This window comes from Phoenix dactylifera, chromosome 14 (genome assembly GCF_051530095.1).
Source record: "Phoenix dactylifera cultivar Ajwa chromosome 14, Ajwa_hap1_PhDact_Kaust_v1.1, whole genome shotgun sequence".
NCBI lineage: Eukaryota > Viridiplantae > Streptophyta > Magnoliopsida > Arecales > Arecaceae > Phoenix > Phoenix dactylifera.
In genome coordinates this window covers 26,081,226-26,101,003 of record NC_143203.1, presented here as the reverse complement: position 1 = coordinate 26,101,003, position 19,778 = coordinate 26,081,226, and the positions used below count along the sequence as shown (strand labels likewise).

Genomic DNA, 19,778 nt, shown 5'->3' with positions numbered 1-19,778 from the left:
TTTCTTTCTTTCTTTCTTTCTTTTTGGAAGGATCAATTCCATGATGCTTCATTTTTAGTATACATCATGGTCTTGGATTGCATGTCCATTTAATATTCTTGTCTTGGTAATCCGGTGGAGGAACTCAGTTTGACACTGATCTTTCATTTTTAGTTTATCCACTCATTTCACTGAACCAGGAGCCTGAACTTGGTCTTCACAAATTGAGTCAGAACTATGATGTGTAATAAAATCTTAGCTAGCAAAGAAAATCAATTGGCTTGCTTCATGCTTCATGTCAAGCTTTTCTACCTACTTGATCTTATCTTCCTGTCTATTAAGTTGTTCACAAATTTGTTTGCTTTCTCCTGGCCGCAACTTCAGTCTTTGTTGAACATGCCATTTCATTTGGCTTTCCATCATCATCTATATCATCATATTTTTTGCTTCTGTAAAAGTTCATATTAATTTCACTTGTGTGCAGCAATTGCCTTACTCTTGATAAACACATATCCATGTCACCCAATCCCACTGTTTATGCATTCATCAATCTTTTATTATTCTGCAATATGTATGCAGCACAAGAAAACTCGGTGCCAGGAGATTTGCTAGCCACGAACTTATTGATGCCTTGTTGCAGTTGTCCACATGCACTATGGTTATTATTACTATTGCTTCTTTTTTGGCAAAAAATGTATTACAAGAATGCATTTCCTATTTACTTCTACTCATGTTTGTCTTATTGAATGATATACCATCCTCTGTAAGTTACACGTCCCACTTATGCCTGCCAAATGTTCGATTATATAGTGTAGGAGAGGAGGGCTTAAGCTCGCCCTTGGTTTAGGCCTATCACTGTTGGAAATTTTTTGCTCTCATGACAAGTTTTTTACAAAGACATTACTCCCACTGTCTTATCTACATGCATATTGGCATATAAATGTTCACCAGATCACTTCTGGCATTACGTTAATATATGTTTTTATATTCAGTGAGAGCCATGTGCTTATCTTTTTCTTTGCCTTTAGCTCTTTGCATAAATTGCAAACGTATGATGTCCAGGTGTCGTTGGTCCTTTTAACTTGTGTTGGTTTGATGTTTGTTACCCTAAAGCATCTAATCCTTCTTATTGGATCACTTCAAAGTTTAAACACTTTGATCTTTTTGATAGAAGATACATATTGACACATTTTATTTATCTTCAGAGACTGCGGTTGTCTGGAAAATTTCGCATTTTTTCATAAAAAGGTCTGTAAATATCATTGCCTGTTGTTGTTCAGTCTTTAGTGGTAGGGCTATGCTTGGAGAGAAACCATATATAAGAATTCCATTAATCGTTTAGTAATAAAAAGAAAGATAACAATATTATGTGCAGAAAAAAGAAAAAAATTATGAACTATATTGATACAAATTATTTGAATAGTTTAGATATCTAGTCTCGAAAATAAATCTGCCATGAACCATGTTGTACTAATAATTCAATTGATATAATGATTACTTCGATGACCTTTGAAGTACTGAACTAATTAAGAAAAAAAAGTGGAAACTGAGGATTTCTTTCATTGTATTTCAGGTTGTCCACAGGTCATCAACAAAATATTAATTTCCCTGACTAGATTCCTTCATCCATTAACTCCTTCCAGCCAAGACTCTGAGCCAACTACATCTCCATTCTGAAATATATTTTCTTCTGCACAAAACATTAACCAACGTTCCAAACTACCTTAGACCATCAGAAAAGTGAGGTTTGCAGATTTTTATGAACCCTCATTTCAGTGAAAATCTTAAGAACATGTAGGTATCCCTTTTTTCCATTAATTCTATTTTTTTTATAACAAAGCAAGGCAAACTCATATCTCAGACATGTTTACTCCAGTGCTAAGCATTAATTAAGTGGAACAATATTGATAATGCAGACCTTAGTGATCTTTTCACCCAACTAACCCTCAATGATCTCTGAAGCTCCATGTACCTCTTTTTTTAACAATTACTATTAACAGTGAATTAGAGCGTAACTTTGTTTAATATGGGTTCAATCGTTGCATTTATTAATTTGTTTTTCTCTATTTTTACTTCTTTATTAAAATATTTATTTGGAGAATCTCTTATAAACAAAATATATAGTTTCTGGAAGGAATGGTGTTTCTCTTAATATGGTTAAGAAGTGTCAACTCAATGGCTCCAGATGTTCTTACACTGGATTATTTCAGATCTCAATGCTGCTTCAGATAATCAGTTGTGGTGCTTCTCGGAGACCCTTTAGATTTGTTATATTTTCATACATTTCACTACCAAGATTAGATTGTGTTGACTAACACGCGCGTTTATAGGTGATTAATGTATATGTTGCTTTCACACTAACCGCTTCTCTGAAAAGCCTTCACGGTATGCTATATCAGAAAATTGGTGATCTTAGAAAATTGAAGACCTTTAATATTTATTTGACTTGATTCGTTTTCACAGGTGAGGTGTTTGGTTTAAGTTGGCCTATGTATCTTCCTAACTTATGGTTAGATCATCAGATAAGTTTCTTTTCTCATCTTAGGCTGCTCTAAAATTTGCATAGTCTTAGCTTTGGCAGTGTTAAACTGCTTTACAATAGGTTAATTTTTCCTTTGGAACAAAAATCTCTAGGAGTTGGCCAAATCCTTTTGCTGTTGCATCACATATTAACTTCCAAAAGATTCCAGTTTTAGATTTTCCAGCCCTATATTCTCTCTCTTTTCTATGGGGAAAATCAGGTGAGCAATTTGTTTCAATCAGGGTTATATGGTCAACAATCATTCATAGGTTAACTTCTATGAAAGGGTAGGTTGTTTTGATATCATTTTTGATGGTTATCAACTGAAATAAATTATTTTGCAGGCATTTTATTGGCTTATTGGGTCATAGAGAGACAAGGATTTGAAATCTTGAGTTTTCCATCAAAATCATTGAGTATGAGCAGCTGCAATCTTGTCCATATTGAGCCAAATATTGTAACAGTATCATGATGCTCCTTGAAACAGAGGCTATGTTTTCTCGGCGACTTCGACCACTCTTTCCACAGCAAAGCTTGCCAAAGCATCGATTTGGCATCATTCTGGGGATTGTAGGATCCTTAGATTTAGCTTCTCTGTGTAAACTGCAAAATGTTTGGTGTTCATGCCAAAGAGCATTGGTGACATGATGATCCAGGGATAAGCTAGTAGGTCATAGTGACGCATATAATGGAGATGCTGAGTTATCCATTTGTTATCATTACTGTCTTAAGATTCCTTATTTTTTATTTAAAGCCGGGATGATTGTTTTTTTATCCAAGGCCTATTTCTGAATTTTGAGCCAGACAAGTTCTCTTCCTATCATCTCCAGGCCTTCAGATTTCTATACCTTTGCTAAAACTGATGTGATTAGATGTGTATTATTTTCGAGACTGAATATTCAGTGATTCTTTTGTAGCATAATATTTAGGTTGTGCACTGAGACAGTGGCTGGATTTCTGATGAATCAATTGTCTTTGCATCAATGTGGTGATTTTAATGTGTGCCAACTATCGCTGGTTGGCTTGGCATAGTGAGCTCATTGGGCTTTTTCTTGAATTTCTGCATGTGGTTAGGAGTAAATTTGCTTTCATCTGATATTCTTGGCAGAGGCATCTACCAACACTTTTGATATGTCCCTGTTGATGATCATTCACTGGACTGTATGATGATACAAAGAGACCAGTTAGAGGTGAAAGGAGTGGAAGGTTCTACTCTTAAATACCATGTGCTACTCGTGTCTGAGTACCATGAATAAGTTACTCTTATGGCAACCACATCTCAGTTGCATGGTGACATCTCTTAATTATGTAAGGTCTTATGAAATAATCAGTCAGAGCTGCAGTCTACTTGCCAAGATTTTCATTATTGGTCACTTTTAGAATTTCAATGATGTCTAAGGAGTAAGGATTTTTTTTGTTGTATAATTCCATTTCATTTTCATTCTGTACAGTTTATTTGCTTCTCTCTAGAACTCCGTCATCTTTTCATTGTGATCCATTCATGGTATGCTGAGCCGACTGGAACCGGTTGGCTCAACCTGTACCGAACCGGTGCCAACGGGCATCAGTACGGTACAGCGTATAAAAACAGTTCCGACCCAAACTGGGTCGGAATCGATTGGTTCCGTACTTGGACCGGCGCGAACCGGCCCGGTTCGCGCCGGTACAAGCCGGTACCGGTGCGAACCGGGCACCGGTTCAAGCCACTCTTTCCCCGCGCACGGAGAAGAGCGCCCACGCGGGCTCCACTCCAAGCCACTCTTTCTCCGCGCGCGGAGAAGAGCGCCCACGCGGCTGGAGCCCACGTGGGCCTCTTAATGCCACAGAGTGGCATTTAACGCGTCCGCGCGGACGTGTTTTTTTTGGGAAACGCGCGCGGACGCGCGAGCGGAGAAGAGCGCCCACGCGGCCAGCCCGCGTGGGGGCATTAAATGCCACAGAGTGGCATTAAATGTCACTCTATGGCATTTGACGGGTCCGCGCGCGTCCGCAGACGCGCTTTTTTTTTTGGGAATCGCGCGCAGACGCGCGAGCGGAGAACGCGCGCCCGCGCGCGATTCCCCTCGCAGGAACCGCGCCCGCGCGCGATTCCTCAACAGGGAATCATGCTCGAGCGCGGTTTCCCGCACGGGGCACCGTGCCCACGCAGGCTGGCAGCCCGCGTGGGGGCATTAAATGCCACAGAGTGGCATTTGATGCGTCCGCGTGCGTCCCGGACGCGCGCAGACGCGTTTTTTTTTTGTTTTTTTATGTCCGCTCGCGCGTCCGCGCGCGATTCCTCAACAGGGAATCATGCTCGAGCGCGGTTTCCCGCACGGGGCACCGTGCCCACGCAGGCTGGCAGCCCGCGTGGGGGCATTAAATGCCACAGAGTGGCATTTGATGCGTCCGCGTGCGTCCCGGACGCGCGCAGACGCGTTTTTTTTTTGTTTTTTTTATGTCCGCGCGCGCGTGGCTGCGCATGCGGCTCCGGTTCGGTACCGGTTCCAAGCCGGCACCGAACCGGAACTGTACCGGTGCCGGTGCTCATCGGTATGCCGGTACGGTCGGTCTGGCGAACCTTGGATCCATTGGCATCTATTCGTGATCCATTGGTATCTATTCCCTTCCTGTTGTAGGAGAAAGTTATTGGGTAATGTAAAAGAGATTCTGCAGTGTTATGCAAGCATATCAATATAAAACATTTCCATTTTTTGTCGAGGTCATCTGGCTTTATCGAAAAGAAAAATTGCTGCAGTTTTGAAAAGTTTTCAAAAATTTTAGTCATAGATCATGCTTTTAAGTTGTAACTAGAGCAAAGTATGTTTTTACAGAAATAAGTCCATGTTATTTTCTACCGTACATTGGTCTCTTTACATGACAAGATATGTTCTTTAGGCATATGCAAATGGATCTTGGAGGTATGCAACAGATGAGGTTCTTCCTGTCAGACTTAGGCAGTGATTTAGACTAAATCAAATAGTTTTATAAAGAATGTGATTTTTACCCAACTGCTTTTGCCTTTCTGGGCTATTCAGTATATGCTCTAGTGGCATAATCTGTATATTTGAGTGTTCATTTTTCTTTACCCTTTGTTTGGATGGGTAGTATCAAAAAACATGCATTTCCATTCCTGGTCTGATGACCACTGACATTTTTCACCTATGCTTTGAATTGCTGTAGATGACATGTCTGCATGCTCAGTTAAATATCCTGACATGGCTTACTATGTTAAAAGGCTTCCTTACGAAACAAAGTTGCTTTGAGTAATTGAACATTTCATTTCTATAGACATGATCTGACTTATGAATCATGATCTCTCTAAAATAGTGGGAGCAGGGTTTAATACTACTCATTTTGTTTTCCTGACCTTCCTGTTTTATCGGTTGCTATCGCTAATATTGTGACAAGGAGAAGACGTTGTTACCCATTATACATGAACAGAATATTCCCTATCGTAAGTTATGAAGAAAATAAAGGAAGAAAGAATGTGATGTGAACTATAGTCTGAAACCACTTCAGTTAGTTGTGCATGGGCTATGTGCAATTACTTTGAAAAATGAAAAGTTTGGATTGAACTAATACCAGTTTAGGTTGGACAAGGTTATGTGGTAGGTATCTTTTTCTGTTTTCCAAAAAAAATGTACCTTCTGTTTTATTATTAGTTGCTCATAAATACTATGCCTTTCCATTTAATTTAAGAAAAATGGTCTTTGGTCCTCAAAGTGTATCTGTATTATTGGCTCATTGAATACAGTGGGACATCTTCCAGAGCAGAAAGGTGATAACATAAAGCCAATTATGAGCTTCTATTTTATCTTTCTGGCCACATTTGCTGCAGCTATCCTCTTAGGTTTTAGTTATTGGTACATTCAAGGTTACCCTGTAAGAAGTAACTGTAGTGTTGAACTGGTTCTGTTGTCATTATAGGTAATGAGTATTATCTCTTGAATAGTTGAGTTGGTATTCTTTCTTGTCATGTTAATTCCAATATACTTGAATGACTATTTTAATTTGAGTTCATATAAATTTGCAATGTGAATATTGATTTTAAAGCCACATAGAAGCAAAAGGAATTTGATGGGTGTATTGCTATTTCAACATTTTGATGTTCTTATGATTTCTTGAAATTCTAGTTTCTAAGGTATAGGCTATTTAATCTTCAAGGAGAGACTCTGGCATGCTTAGCTATATGGTGAAAATTAGTCTCATGTACCACAAAATAATGGGATTTGGAAGAATATAGATGGAAAGAATAAATATGAAGTGCAATTTCGTTTGCTATTCATGGCGGACAGCACACTTTTTATATATTGTTTGTTATGTATTATAAGAAGACTGGATGGTATGTAGCAAATATAATGTACATGATTCTGCTACAAGCATCGTGTTTTTATACTCTTAAATGGAGCTTGCGTAGCAACAAATATTTGCTTAAAACCATGAGATTTTCTTGAAAACCCTTGGTTGAGAGTTCTAGCAAGATGGTGAAAAGTAGAGTCATGAATTCAGATTTAGAAACACCAAGAGTTCGTAATTAAGAAAAAAAAGGCTTTTTTTTTTAAGGGAGGGGTGATGGGGGTCAGAAAATTATGAATATATATATATATATAGTAATATCTTTGTGAGCAAGCAAAATTTAGTAAATTTGAAAAATCAATATAATTCATGAAACAAAATTAATGAATTATCTATAGAAGTTGTTAAAATAAAAGAAGAATGTTTTTTTGACATACTACAATGATAAAATCAAGAAAAAGGTTTTCAAAAAAAATATTGAGACTAAGAATGACTTAGATAACTTGGTCGCTAGACTGAGAAGAAGTGAAATCAGGTGCTAATTTGTTCAGTGTTTTGAGTGTTCAGTGCAGGCAATCAATCTAGGTCAGAGGATGTTTTGATAGCATTATTATTATCTTTGATGATAAAAGTTGGTTGAACCTAAGCCCAAACAAAATTTGCAAATTGACTTGAAGTTCAAGTTTATTTTGTGGCACCATGTTGCTTGATACTCAGCTTCACCAAATGACCAAGAAATCATATGCTTCAAATCACCAACTAGGGGAGAACCTGTGATAAGGATGATCCAAATGGTGTAATTTCATGCATCGTAATATTTTTTGAGGCAGTATCAAATAGAAGTTGATAGAACTCAGAAGGGTATATGCATATCTAACAATGAATTTATATTCCTTGAAGATAGCCATGAACAGTTCTACATTGTGTAACTGGAATGTGCTTCTGGATGAAGGAATTGGCAAATATGGTTGTAGATCACCACCTCCTCCAGGAAAGTGATGATATTTTGCCTCTTTCTATTCTTGGTATGGAATTTAGTTATTGATCCATTCCATTGGGTTATTGAACCATTGACTGATTTATTTTTCCCTTCTTGGGAAGTTGAAAGATGAGCTGTAACTCATTCTCTTTCAGTGCTCATGTCAAATTGTTCCAGGATCTGTATGAGTAGAAATGCCATCTGGTTTAACATGACAGGAGTTGGTCATCTCTTTATGTGATTTTATTTTTTATTTTGATGTGTTTCAACTCTGAAATTTTGAAATAATGGAAAAATATGTTTTAGATATATAGATGTGCATAGTCTCTGGACTATGGCTGTTGGTGACAGTGTGCATGTTACATTTGATTTAAGATGACACAATTATTTTTAACCAATTTTTTTGTTCATTCAAGATGTATCTGTATGTGATCTTAAATCAATCACAAGTTGTCTGGTCAAAAAGAAAAGGTTTCTGTAGCATATCTTAAACTTTTTTTAGCCTTCTGTGATGTTGTTGTGGATCTGTCCTTAGCACTGGCAAAAGTTGTATTGTCAGCCAACTAGCAGAGAGATATAGCAGGTCATGCTATAACATTTGTTTGCCAGGGATGCTTATTGTCTATTGCTGTGAAGAGTTGATTTTTTTTCTCATTCAGTAAAAGAAATTATTATTCTTTAAAGATTTAAACAATTAAAGGCTGCTTTTTGAACAATAAGGAGTTTTAAATTGATGCCGACAATGCATATTTGTATTTATACAATGGCCAACAATCTTCCGTGATAATGCTTCTTGAAACATTCAGGGTCTCTTTTCCTATCATTTTTATGCTTGTGTGTTGTAGCGCAGTTGAATGTGTTATTGCAATCTAGAATTCAAATGCTGAATCTGCGATCTTTGATATTTGTTTTTTTTTTTTTTTTGTAGATTTTGTTATGCTGTCCTGATCCAAGTCTATGTCTTCCATGGGGCATAGGCACTTGATTAATCAATCCCAAATGTCTGAATTGGATTCTGGCCAAAGCTGGAATCATCCATGCCCAGATCCTCACCCGAACTTGGGTACCTCTGTCAATTCCATGCCTGCATTGTCTGTTGAGAGAATGGGAGGGGGTTTTAGGCCCCCTCCATGCTTCTGCATGTTAATGAATGTGTTTTGAAACTTAATTAGATGACTAGTTTTGAAATTTCATTTGCAGAAAATGGTTCTTTCGTCCATTCTTCAGAGAATGTAGCAGTCAATGGGTTAAATTCAGTGGCTTATTTTAACACGACTCTCAGATCAAATGGTCCTCCATTGTCTACTTTCACTTCAGAGATTCCAAATTACATGGCAATTGGAACCTCAAATGATCTCTACCTGCGTACTCCATCTGCTGCGAGCTCTAGTCAGCCTCCACCAAGTTATGTCCAGCATGGACCTCCTTTCTTTGACCAACGTGCAACTGGGGATGCGGGCAGCATAGTTAATCCTCAAATGGACTATGGAAGAGCATCACATAAAAGAAAGATCCCAGAACTCTCAATAGTTTCTGACAGAGGGAACACCAGCAGATATTATAGTTCTGGTAGTGCTTCCAATCTTCCCATTTCAAATGAGCAAGTACAGCGAAAGCCTTTATCAGGTCCTCATTGTTGGCCTTGCAATCCTGTTAGCGTAGTTCCCAGTTATGGAAGCAGTAATGTCTTTTCTTCTGGAGAAGGATCTCAGAGGAATGTCCGAACCCGACATAATCATGGCTTTCATGTGGAAACTGTCCCATTTGGGGTCCATGCATCTAACAATGTACCTGAACATTTTCATTCAGCAGCAGATACTCCTGGTCTGAGTGTAGTAGGGCAATGGAGCCAAAATTCTGTATCTATGGATCCCCAAAGAATGGTTCTATCTTCAGGTTAGTTTAATTAGTACATTTGGTTTTGGTTTATACAGTTCAAATCTTTTAGTTTGTTTTCCTTCATGGTTTTCGCAATTGCAGATGTTGGTTCCTTCAATCATGAGATAAATCAGTCCCTTGCAGGCAGCAGTGTCACCAATAACAGTAAAGAGATTGATGGGGGGTACCACTCCAATTTCATTGCAAGTGGAAGTTCAAGTACTACTCTACCAAGTCTTCAGGGTCCTCCCACACGAGGCCCAGGGCTGGCTCGTAGTAACCATGGTCCAAGAACTTATAGGGCCATTGCAAGCTACCCATCTGTTGGTTTTGCAGTCAATTCGGAAGATGGCGGGCGGCCCGGAATGGAAACTGTTATGCCTCCCAGGCAGCCAAGGCCACTGACTACTATAGGGTGTAATGGTGAGAGGAATGGAAGGGCAAGGAATTTCTACGATAGATTCCAGTCATTCTCAGATGAAGACAATAATCGCAGTAGATGGATTTCTGAGGTAACAATGTTATTAGTTGATGAAATCAGCTTTCTTTGGCTATCCGCCCAATAAAATGCTACTTTATTTTTTTCATGCACCAAGAAGACTGATCTGTCATGCTTTATTTCTCCAGGGTGTAGCTATAATGGACCGGTCAACCTTCTATGATTCTAGGAATTTCTTTGATCAGCACCATGACATGAGACTAGACGTTGATAACATGAGCTATGAGGTTAGAATTTTTTTTTAAAAAAAAAAAACTTCTATTTTCCCTTCCATCAGATTGCCTGACAAGTTCAAGTTATTGGGGTTGGTATAGGAGCTGCTTTCACTGGGAGAAAGAATTGGAATTGTCAGCACAGGCTTATCTCAAGATGCCATCTCAAGATGTTTGATGGAGTCATTGTACTGTTCTTCCAAGCAGAATGAGGATGACGAGGAAGAATTAAAGTGTCCAATATGCTTGGTAATGTTCATTGAACCACTTCAATGAGATCTATGCCTAATTGACTTGATTACAATGAAAAACCAAATCTTCTATGAACGAAATTACAATCATATGTATGTGACGCGATGTTGTTTTCATGGTTTTCTCTATTGAATTGACAGGAAGAGTACGGAAATAAAGAAAGTCTTGGGAGACTGAACTGTGGACATGATTTCCATGCCGGCTGCATTAAGCAATGGTTGCTGATAAAGAATGTCTGCCCAATCTGCAAAGCCTCGGCCTTGGAAGATACTTTGAAGGACAAATAAATTGTTCCTCCATAATTATGATGTTTTAGATAGGTCTAATCAATCTGCTCATTTGTAAATTGACTTTTTCAAATGGAGGACATGTTCCCAGGTTGGAAATAAAGCATTTCTTCAGTGTAATTATAGCCGTTTCAGATTTTGTTTTTGTCAATGATGTTCGGGATGCGAGGCTTGATAATTGGAGCGGTACATTCATTGCTGAAGGATAACGTTCCTTTGCTATATATATATATATATATATAACAATAACAATAACAATAAAGGCTAGATGCTGTTTTCTTGTTTTTATATTTTGAATGGACAGAGAGTACAAAAAAAATGTCTTGGGAGACTCTGGACATGATTTCCATGCCAGCTGCATTAAGCCATGGTTGCTGATAACAAAACGTCTGCAAGATACTATTAAAGAGAAATAAATTGTTTCTCCGTAATTATGATGTTACAGATAGATTGTTTCTCCATAATAATGATGTTTTAGATAAATCTCATCAATCTGCTTATTAGTAAATAGATCTTTTCCTATGGAGGCTGTGACATGTTTACCGATTTGAAATAAAGCATTTCTTCAGTGTAATCTTTGGCATTTCAGGCTTTGTTCTTGTCCATGTTGGTAGGGATACGGGGTCCAGCATGTCGTCTCTTGATAATTGGAGTGATATGTTGCTGAAAGACCCCATTTGCTATACTGAAAAAAAGTAAAATGAAAAAAAAAGAAGCAAAAATAAGTACAATAAAGGATGTCATAGTAAATGAGATTTTTATCTATCTCAAGGTCAATGATGGATTAGAGAGGTTGTTTCCATATTTTAAACTTACGACGCCTGGATCGTGATAAAGTAATCTTATTATTGGCCAAAAACATCTTATTATTGGCCAAAAACTTCTCCAACAAAAATGTTAATGACAAATAAAATAATGTTGTTCGGGACCTATTTACCACAAAAAAGCAAATACACGGGCTAATTTGTGACGATGTAAATTATTAATGTAGGATTTGCATATTATGCTATTATTGCTAAACTAAAATAGATGTACAAGCTCTATCATCAACTTTTTTTGCGAATTAATTTTCATCTAGTTTACCTAGAAGCGATGTGATCCTACAAAGATATTGGAATGTGCAAGCTGCACTCCTTTTAAAATTTCATGTCAAACCTATGAATTCTAGAGGTTTTAGTTGTTACTTTAACCAGTGACCCTTATTTAACCTTGACGTGTCCATATGTTTGATCGTTAGCATAATTAATTTGCTGGAAACACATAAATTCTGTAAATATTTTCCAAAATGATGAATGCTCGACAAATCATTCAGCTGAAATGTTGCAATGCCGTTGCTGTCTTTGAATTGGCAGTCTGATTTTTTGTATCACATAATGAAGCAAAGCGAAGGTAAAAGATAAAAGTAATCTTTTTGGGTGTGTGGCATTTTTGGATTTTTGAGTTAACTCGAGGTTAGGATTAACAACACACGGACACGAGATTCCCCGGGCCAACAACTACCTAACGTCTCTTTCATCCCTTCTTTGATTATATAAATTTTTCATAAAAAATATTTTTTTTAATAAATATCTTTTTAAAAATTTAAATATGCGTGATATTATTTTAAATTTATATTTATTTTTATATTTTTATAAAATACTGTTTTTCACAAATCATTCTAATATAATGATTTTTTTATTAATAAAAAACCACATTTATTTTAATTAAAAAAATAAAATAAAATTTTGAAATTATTTTTTTATCACAATTATTTTTTTTACATATTTATTCATTAAAAATATTTTAAACAAAATATTAATTTTAAAAAGATATTCATATGACATCTAAGGCCATGTTCATGCAAAAAAAAAAAAAAAAAAAATCCACAATGAATAAAATACACTCCTGATTCGCTAAATAATAAATTTAGTTAGCGACAAATAGTCCCATAACCATTAAAGAGAGAGAAAGGGGGCGATCGAGGGGGATTGGATTCTTGGAAGGGATGGAGGTCCGGAATGTGGACAACGCCTCCGCCGCGCTGCCCTCTCCGGCGCCGTCTTCGAAGCAACCCAAGGCGCCGCCCAATCCTGTCGACACCACTTCGGTGTCCCGGAGGTTCGGATCGCGCCACTTTTCATTCTTCGATCTTTCTTGCTTTTTGGATGTCTCCTCTCTCTTTCTTGGGTTCTGATCCGATTTTTGACTGGCTCTCTTCTTTCTTGCAGGCTCCAGAAGGAGTTGATGTCTCTCATGGTGTGTTCCGCTTCTTGCCCTTCCCCTAATTTTCTATTATTTTTATCTTTTCGGATTGAAAAAGAAGAATATTGGAGGTTTTTCATCTCCTTCTTGCGATGAGCAACAAATATGTTCGGAAGATATTATGGCTGTTTTCTCTGAAATTTTTCCTAGGCTTAGGTTTCTCGATTATAATAGCATTCTCTGGCGGTCCATGGATTACTTGTTTGAGATGAGTTTGGGATATCGCTCTTTCGAGCATCCCAACTTGGGGAAAATCGGATTTCTCTTTTCTACCTTTCTTTTATAGATGGGATCGTCTTTACTAGGGTGTTTGAAATTTGAGTTGAAATGGGGTTCTTTTATTTTGGTAGGGTTAATTGTCACATCGTAAGGTTGATCAGATCATTATGGAAATTAATTGTGAAGTTTCAGACTCCAGCTATCTGCTGGAGGGAAGATTCTGATTTTATTTTTTTTAATTCTTCTGTTTTCTTTATCTCTTTATGATTTCTGGTGTTCTACACAATTGTTTCTCTCTTATAATTTAAGCTGGCTAACAATGTGCCACGTATTAAAGGATGATTAAAGTTGCATTACATCCTTTCCTTGAATTCTCTACTTAACTATTAAGTTACCCATCTCAAAAACCTGTCAGCTCTCATATAAGTAAAGCACTGATTGTTGTAGGATTTTTCTAAATTATATGATTGCCACCCATGGGCTACTTGATTTGGAAATATATTATAGAAATTTTGGGACGTAGTACTGGGAGAGACTTAAATGACATAAATCTTCCTCCCTCCTTTCCCTTCACTTTCTCTGGTCAAAAAAGGCTTAGAGTGGCCTCCCAATCCTCACGAGAATGCTAAAGAGGGAAGCTAGCATGGACCCCACTTTTTTTTTAGAAAAATTGTTGTGCGGGCTGGCCTTGGTATTGGCAGAACCGAGCTTGGTACCAGTTGTACATGTCTGTTTTTACCGGGACAACTGATTCAGGACTGGTACCATCTGAGACATGCTTTGGTACTTGTCAGTACCAGCCAGTTTCAAATGGAATGGCCAGAATGGTAGGGTATCAGTGATACTATCCCATTTCATCAGTATTTGAATCCATGGAGACAACAATCTCCTTCATAATAGGGATTGAAGGTATATCACTTCTTTTGGGAGTTATTCTGATGAAAGGGCTTATTAATCCAATTAAGCATGGAATGTATATGATAATTACCCATGTTTCATTTACTTATGCCCTGTAAAAATGGAGATTGTAGATCTATTGTAAATGCTGAAGCTTCTTCAGTGGAATTTCTAATCAAGAGATTCTAAAGCCTGATTTTGTTAGAGCTTGTTGCTTCTTGAAGGAACAATTCAAGAATGGATAAAGCCATCCTAAATCTGTTGAAAGGTGACCATCCTTGATATGAAGAGGCATATTGAGTTAATCTGTTCTCTAATCTCTTGTCTCTATTGGTTGGGTTGTTTCAAAGTCCCTTTGTCTCCTATGGAAGAAATTGAAAAGCTGTTTTAGAACTATTCTGTCAAAAGATTGAGTGGAGAACATGAATTAAATTTAATTGGGAGGTCTACTGTTTGCAAACCATGGAACAAGTCTTTAAAGTATCATAAAATGGAAGAGACCTACTTACTGTGGGCACTTCTGAGGAATTGTTGCTGCCAAAGATCCCTCTTGGATACAATCAGACAGGGAGGGTTATGTAGGCGTTAAAAATTTTTGAGTTCAGGCTAGTAATGCTGTGACTATCCTCTTAAGATCTATCCTCGAAATTAAATGCAGAGTAGTGCATCGGATATGGGGTGGAAATTAGAAGCCTAATAAATTAAATTCTTGATGAGACCTACATGGCTACGTAAAGGAATTATTTTGGATTGCTTGAATGTCGACCCTATCTGTCTTTGTTAATATTCATTTTCTAATCCCTAAGTTTGTTTGCAGACTGATGGCATTCCCATCAAGATCTTACCAAACAGTGAGCAACTATGAGTAAACTTCCCCTTGACAGGTTTGAAGAGGTTAATATTTAATTCTCTGGGATTATCATCTGACAGAGTGAAGTTGAAATTTTGGATCACACTTTTATGTTTCTGCATCATCTTGTATAAAATTTTGGTGGTTGTCAACCTGAAACTACGTATACAACACTTGCCGATCGATAGCTTTAGGCATGAACCACTCTTCATTAGTGCTTCTACGTAAAACTACATCTCCCCTCTTGGGCAGATTTTCTCAACCAAATGTTGCAAGAAAGAAATTACAAAACCTTTATGGGACTGATGTTTCCATTCTGTCCAGTGCTCAAATCATCCATAAGCAATGCTGATATGATGGAGAAAATTAAAAAAATGAAAAAGAAAATTGCAGTAGAAAAGTACAGACATTCTTTTAAACTGACATGTGCTACTTAATTTCATCTGATCATTCTGTCAAAAATTTCCATTTTAGCTTAGATATGGTTGTGCTGTAAAGAGAAAGAATCTTCCTCCCAAACCTTATTTCCATGGAAGAGAGATTCTGAGTAGATTGGACTTTTGGTGGACAATCAAGCACATGCGGAGGGGGGCTAACAAGTTTCCAGACTATATAATGGCTTTGAATTAGATGAAGATAGAAGTAAATTTCCATGTATTCATTATTTCCCTTGTGCTACTAATTTTAATTCACGGGGGACCAATTGCTACTAATTTTAGTTGATGAGGGACCAATGGCTACTAATTTTAATTGATGAGGGACCAATGGCTACTAATTTTAATTGATGAGGGACCAATAGTACTGCATGTGTGAGATGAGTTATCAGTTGTTCAATTTTACTGGAAGGGTCCTTGCAAAACCCCCTTGTGAGAAAAAAAAAAGAATGTGAAACAGTTGATAAAATTTCTGTTAAGAGAGAGAGATTCTTTGTGCTAAATAATCATAAATATCCTTATCGTGCAGTGGGGATGGAAGTGGTGTACTGAGTACTGACCTAGGTAGAGAAGACTCACTTATTAGGAGCAGATGATGATTGAAGTTTTACAAATCTGACCCCAAATAGATGTGACGATATTTGTTGATTAAGGTTAAGGTTTCCTCACTTTATTCTCTCTCTTCCCTTGGCAGAACCATGTTGCATTGTTACCTCTCATAAATAAGATTATGCAGTAACAAATTGCTGTTGTTTGGGTAAATATTTTGAACTAGAAAGTCTTTTGTGTGGATGCATACGCTGCTGTCTACTAATTCATTTGCAAATCATTTGATATGTGTATTTCCTTTACCTGCAGTTGGATTACTGGTTGTTTCTTTTCCTTCGTCCTTTCTTATTTCTCTGTGTATCACAGATGAGTGGAGATGTTGGAGTATCAGCCTTTCCTGAAGGCGAAAACATCTTCTCTTGGGTTGGTACTATTGAAGGAGGCAAAGGAACTCCATATGAAGGTTTATCCTACAAGCTTTCGTTGCGCTTTCCATATGACTACCCTTTTAAGCCTCCCCAGGTTAAGTTTGAGACTCCATGCTTCCATCCAAACGTCGATCATTATGGCAATATTTGTTTAGACATCCTCCAGGTACTTCGCAGCCTGATCGATTAAAGGGTAGGCACTAGGCTGTTTAATTTTATTTACTATATTAGAACTGATGCAGCCTTCTGTATTTTACCGGTACAATCTCTGTATTGTGCCCTAGGATATGTGGTCTTCAGCATATGATTGCAGAACAATCTTGTTGTCCATTCAGAGCTTGTTAGGAGGTTGGCTCTTTCTGTAGCATGTTATGGGTTGTAAGTTTCATATTCAGCCAGTTGCATCTCAAGCTTAATTGTGACTGATTTGATGCAGAACCCAATAATGAAAGTCCTCTCAATAGCTATGCTGCAACACTGTGGAGCAACCAAGAAGGTGCAATTTTCTATCTTTATTAATTTCCACTTGTTTATTTTATGCATCTTCAAGTTTGGTATTATTTTTAATACAAGTAAATTGCACCGGTGGTGTGCTGTTGTGTTTGGTCTGGGAGAAGTTGCTATTGGACACTGAGGATTTTTTCCCTTTTGACACGTCCATTATTTGGTTACCTTCTAGAGTTGACTCAGCTTGTCTCCTAGAAGGCAGCGGTCATCATGACCCAAAGCTCCTTTTTATTTGGCTGGTTTGGCTAAATGCACCCCTGATAGTTCTCTGGTTTGATGCTTGCAATTGGAAGTTTATAACCTATAGATTGATTCCAAGCATCATCAGTTTGCACTATATTCTCCTTGAACTTCATGGACTACGACCAATTTCAACGCCGGCATTTTTGGCACTTGCTTCCTAAGGCCTTTGGTTCATGTATCCTAAATATGATGGTTTTGTTGGCCTTGCAGATTACAGAAAAATGGTTCACAAGCATTACATGGATGCTGCTGAAGCATTAGAAAGTTGAGTTGCATACTTTCTTCAAAAATGCTTAATGAAGACTGCATAAAATTGAGCATTGTGTTTGGAAGATGAGCTCTATGACAATCTTCTGGCAGGGACACTGTATACATGTATTTCTCTCTGTAAAGTTTAGAAGCCTCATTTTGTGTATAGCCAAGCAGGGAAACTGGACGCCTCTCTCCTTATCCTTGAGTCAGATAATGTACAACTCAGGGGAAAAAGCAAGATGATGGTATTGGTTATTAGCTATATTGCAGCATTTATGATCGAACGTATTCTTGTGAAGATGTACATATTCTTGTTAGATTCTTCTAGTGTGCATCTTTGTATAATTGTAGTAGGTCGTCTTTTGTTAAAATTTCAGACAAACAGCATCAAGCAAAATTATGCATTGCATCCATGAATAACACATTTGTCTTTGCTTGCACATTTTTTTTCTGAATTTGAAATCAGTCTATCCTGTTTTCATTTACTGAAAATTTCATGCCGTGTCCTGTATCTGTCTGCTCGTAAAAGCTAAAAAACTGGGTTTCTTTCCTCCTGCATCTGAATTATACCTCAAGAATGAGCAGAATATACCAGTATGGAGCAAATGTTTAAAAGCCAGGACTCTGTCCAGGTGAGCTAGTATATTGACCTAAAACAGTAAATCTTGGTCATACTATGAAGCCAACAAAGTCCATCCTCATGGTAGCTTCCACCACCAGTTGATCAAGCCAACACTACTAATGCCATAGTTGTCAAACATGAAGATCCTGCGCGCACATCTGCAGCGGAAAGTTCTGGCGACATCAAAGGACAAGCATTGCTAGATTCTGCAGTCGGTTGAGGCGAATTGAGACCGACCTCAACACCGGATTCTGCAGTCAAACAGCTGCAATTTAATTATTAGAAACTAAATGCAGGTGAAACATGTTGTCACTCGAGTATTCTTCATTTGTTCATCCATTCGTCTATCTACTTATTTATTTTGTCAGCACGTTTTCGCACAATATACAAGTTATCAGTTCTTATTATATTGAAAGAGGTATTAGTTAACATCATCGCAAATAGTATTATTTCCGTTGGGTAATTTGGCATCTAGAGGTAGCTACATTGAGCTTCTGGATTGGCTGGATGCCCAGACTTGTCCACGCATGGTCCGTGATGTTGTGCGCATGAATTATCTTTCCTCTTTTATCAAACTCACACCATACAATCTATTTGAAGGCCTCTCAAAGCATGCCCATGTCACCCAAACTCTATAACTAATCAAAATAGTTGGTCAAATAAAACTATAAAACTCGTAAACCGGAAAACTCTGGTAAATCCTGCTTTAACAATTTCACCATATTTATTATCGTGTTAATGGATGAGCTCTGCTATTTCCTGCTCACATCTTCCACAATTTTGCTGCGTTCGTTCCATCAGCAACTTCTGCTTCACCCCACAATGATAAAATGTGATCACCATTCGTATTTCTAACTTTGCTGACCAGCAAGCTTTAATAGCTTTGCATGAATATTGATGGCAAAAACACTATCATGAAAAATAGCAAACTAAGAAGAAGGGACAGACCAACAGAGAGAGAGAGAGGTAGAATAAGAGGCAGGCATCCACCTCACTGTTTTGCTGCCCTGCTAAGCAAGCTAATGCAGAATCTCACTAGGCTTTGGCGCTGAAGTATCACTCCACCCCCACCACAAAAGTCCAAAACCCATGCAAACAGGAGTAAAAGGAGAAAAGAGGATAGCAAGAATCGAAACAAAAGCCATATCCGGATCCTGCTTCCCTCCCTGTGGTGGTCATGGTGCTGATCGATGTTGGTAGTGGTGATGGTGCTAGTGATCGTGATGGTGGTCTTGATGATGGCGAGCAGTGGTGGTGGATGCCATGGCGACAGCCGCTGGTGGTGGTCAAGATGATGGCCGATGGTGGTGGGTGACAACCGGTGGTGGTATTCATAATGATATTGGTGATGATAGCAGTCGCGATGGTGGTGATTGTGATGTCAGTGGTGGTAGTACTGGTGGCGGCGGTGGCCATACTAACTCTGGTGGTGGCGGCGGCTGTGGTAATTGTGTTGATGGCAAGATAGTGGTGGTGATTGTGTGGTGGTCGGTATGGAGTATGATGGTGCTTGTGGTGGTGGACGATTTTGGCTCGCTTGAACAAAGGAATGAGAGATCTATGGGATCAGAAAATATTTCTGGGAACTTTAAATCACCCAAACTGCAAAAAGTATGGATTATTGGAGTAAAATTTTTCTAGAGTAATAGCA

General features: G+C 38.0%; 2 protein-coding genes across 3 annotated transcripts; both read left to right on the top strand.

The window, feature by feature from the left end:
- Window positions 1–7,126: 7,126 nt before the first annotated feature.
- LOC103718126 (uncharacterized) lies at window positions 7,127–11,005 on the top strand. Of its 2 annotated transcripts, none has more exons than XM_008806802.5 (6): window positions 7,127–8,820; window positions 8,958–9,653; window positions 9,780–10,147; window positions 10,263–10,361; window positions 10,449–10,595; window positions 10,739–11,005. In XM_008806802.5, the coding sequence occupies exons 1-6, from the start codon at window positions 8,715–8,717 to the stop codon at window positions 10,883–10,885; spliced, it is 1,563 nt and encodes a 520-aa protein (XP_008805024.2). In that variant the 5' UTR covers window positions 7,127–8,714; the 3' UTR covers window positions 10,886–11,005. The 2 variants fall into 2 exon arrangements, with proteins under 2 accessions (XP_008805024.2, XP_008805023.2); XM_008806801.5 differs by having other exon boundaries at window positions 7,128–8,820; window positions 9,738–10,147.
- A 1,797-nt stretch (window positions 11,006–12,802) lies between these two features.
- On the top strand, window positions 12,803–17,947 carry LOC103718125 (uncharacterized). The gene is made up of 6 exons (XM_008806800.4): window positions 12,803–12,982; window positions 13,093–13,120; window positions 16,442–16,669; window positions 16,788–16,851; window positions 16,940–16,999; window positions 17,464–17,947. The coding sequence occupies exons 1-6, from the start codon at window positions 12,870–12,872 to the stop codon at window positions 17,520–17,522; spliced, it is 552 nt and encodes a 183-aa protein (XP_008805022.1). The 5' UTR covers window positions 12,803–12,869; the 3' UTR covers window positions 17,523–17,947.
- The last annotated feature ends 1,831 nt before the right edge of the window (window positions 17,948–19,778 follow it).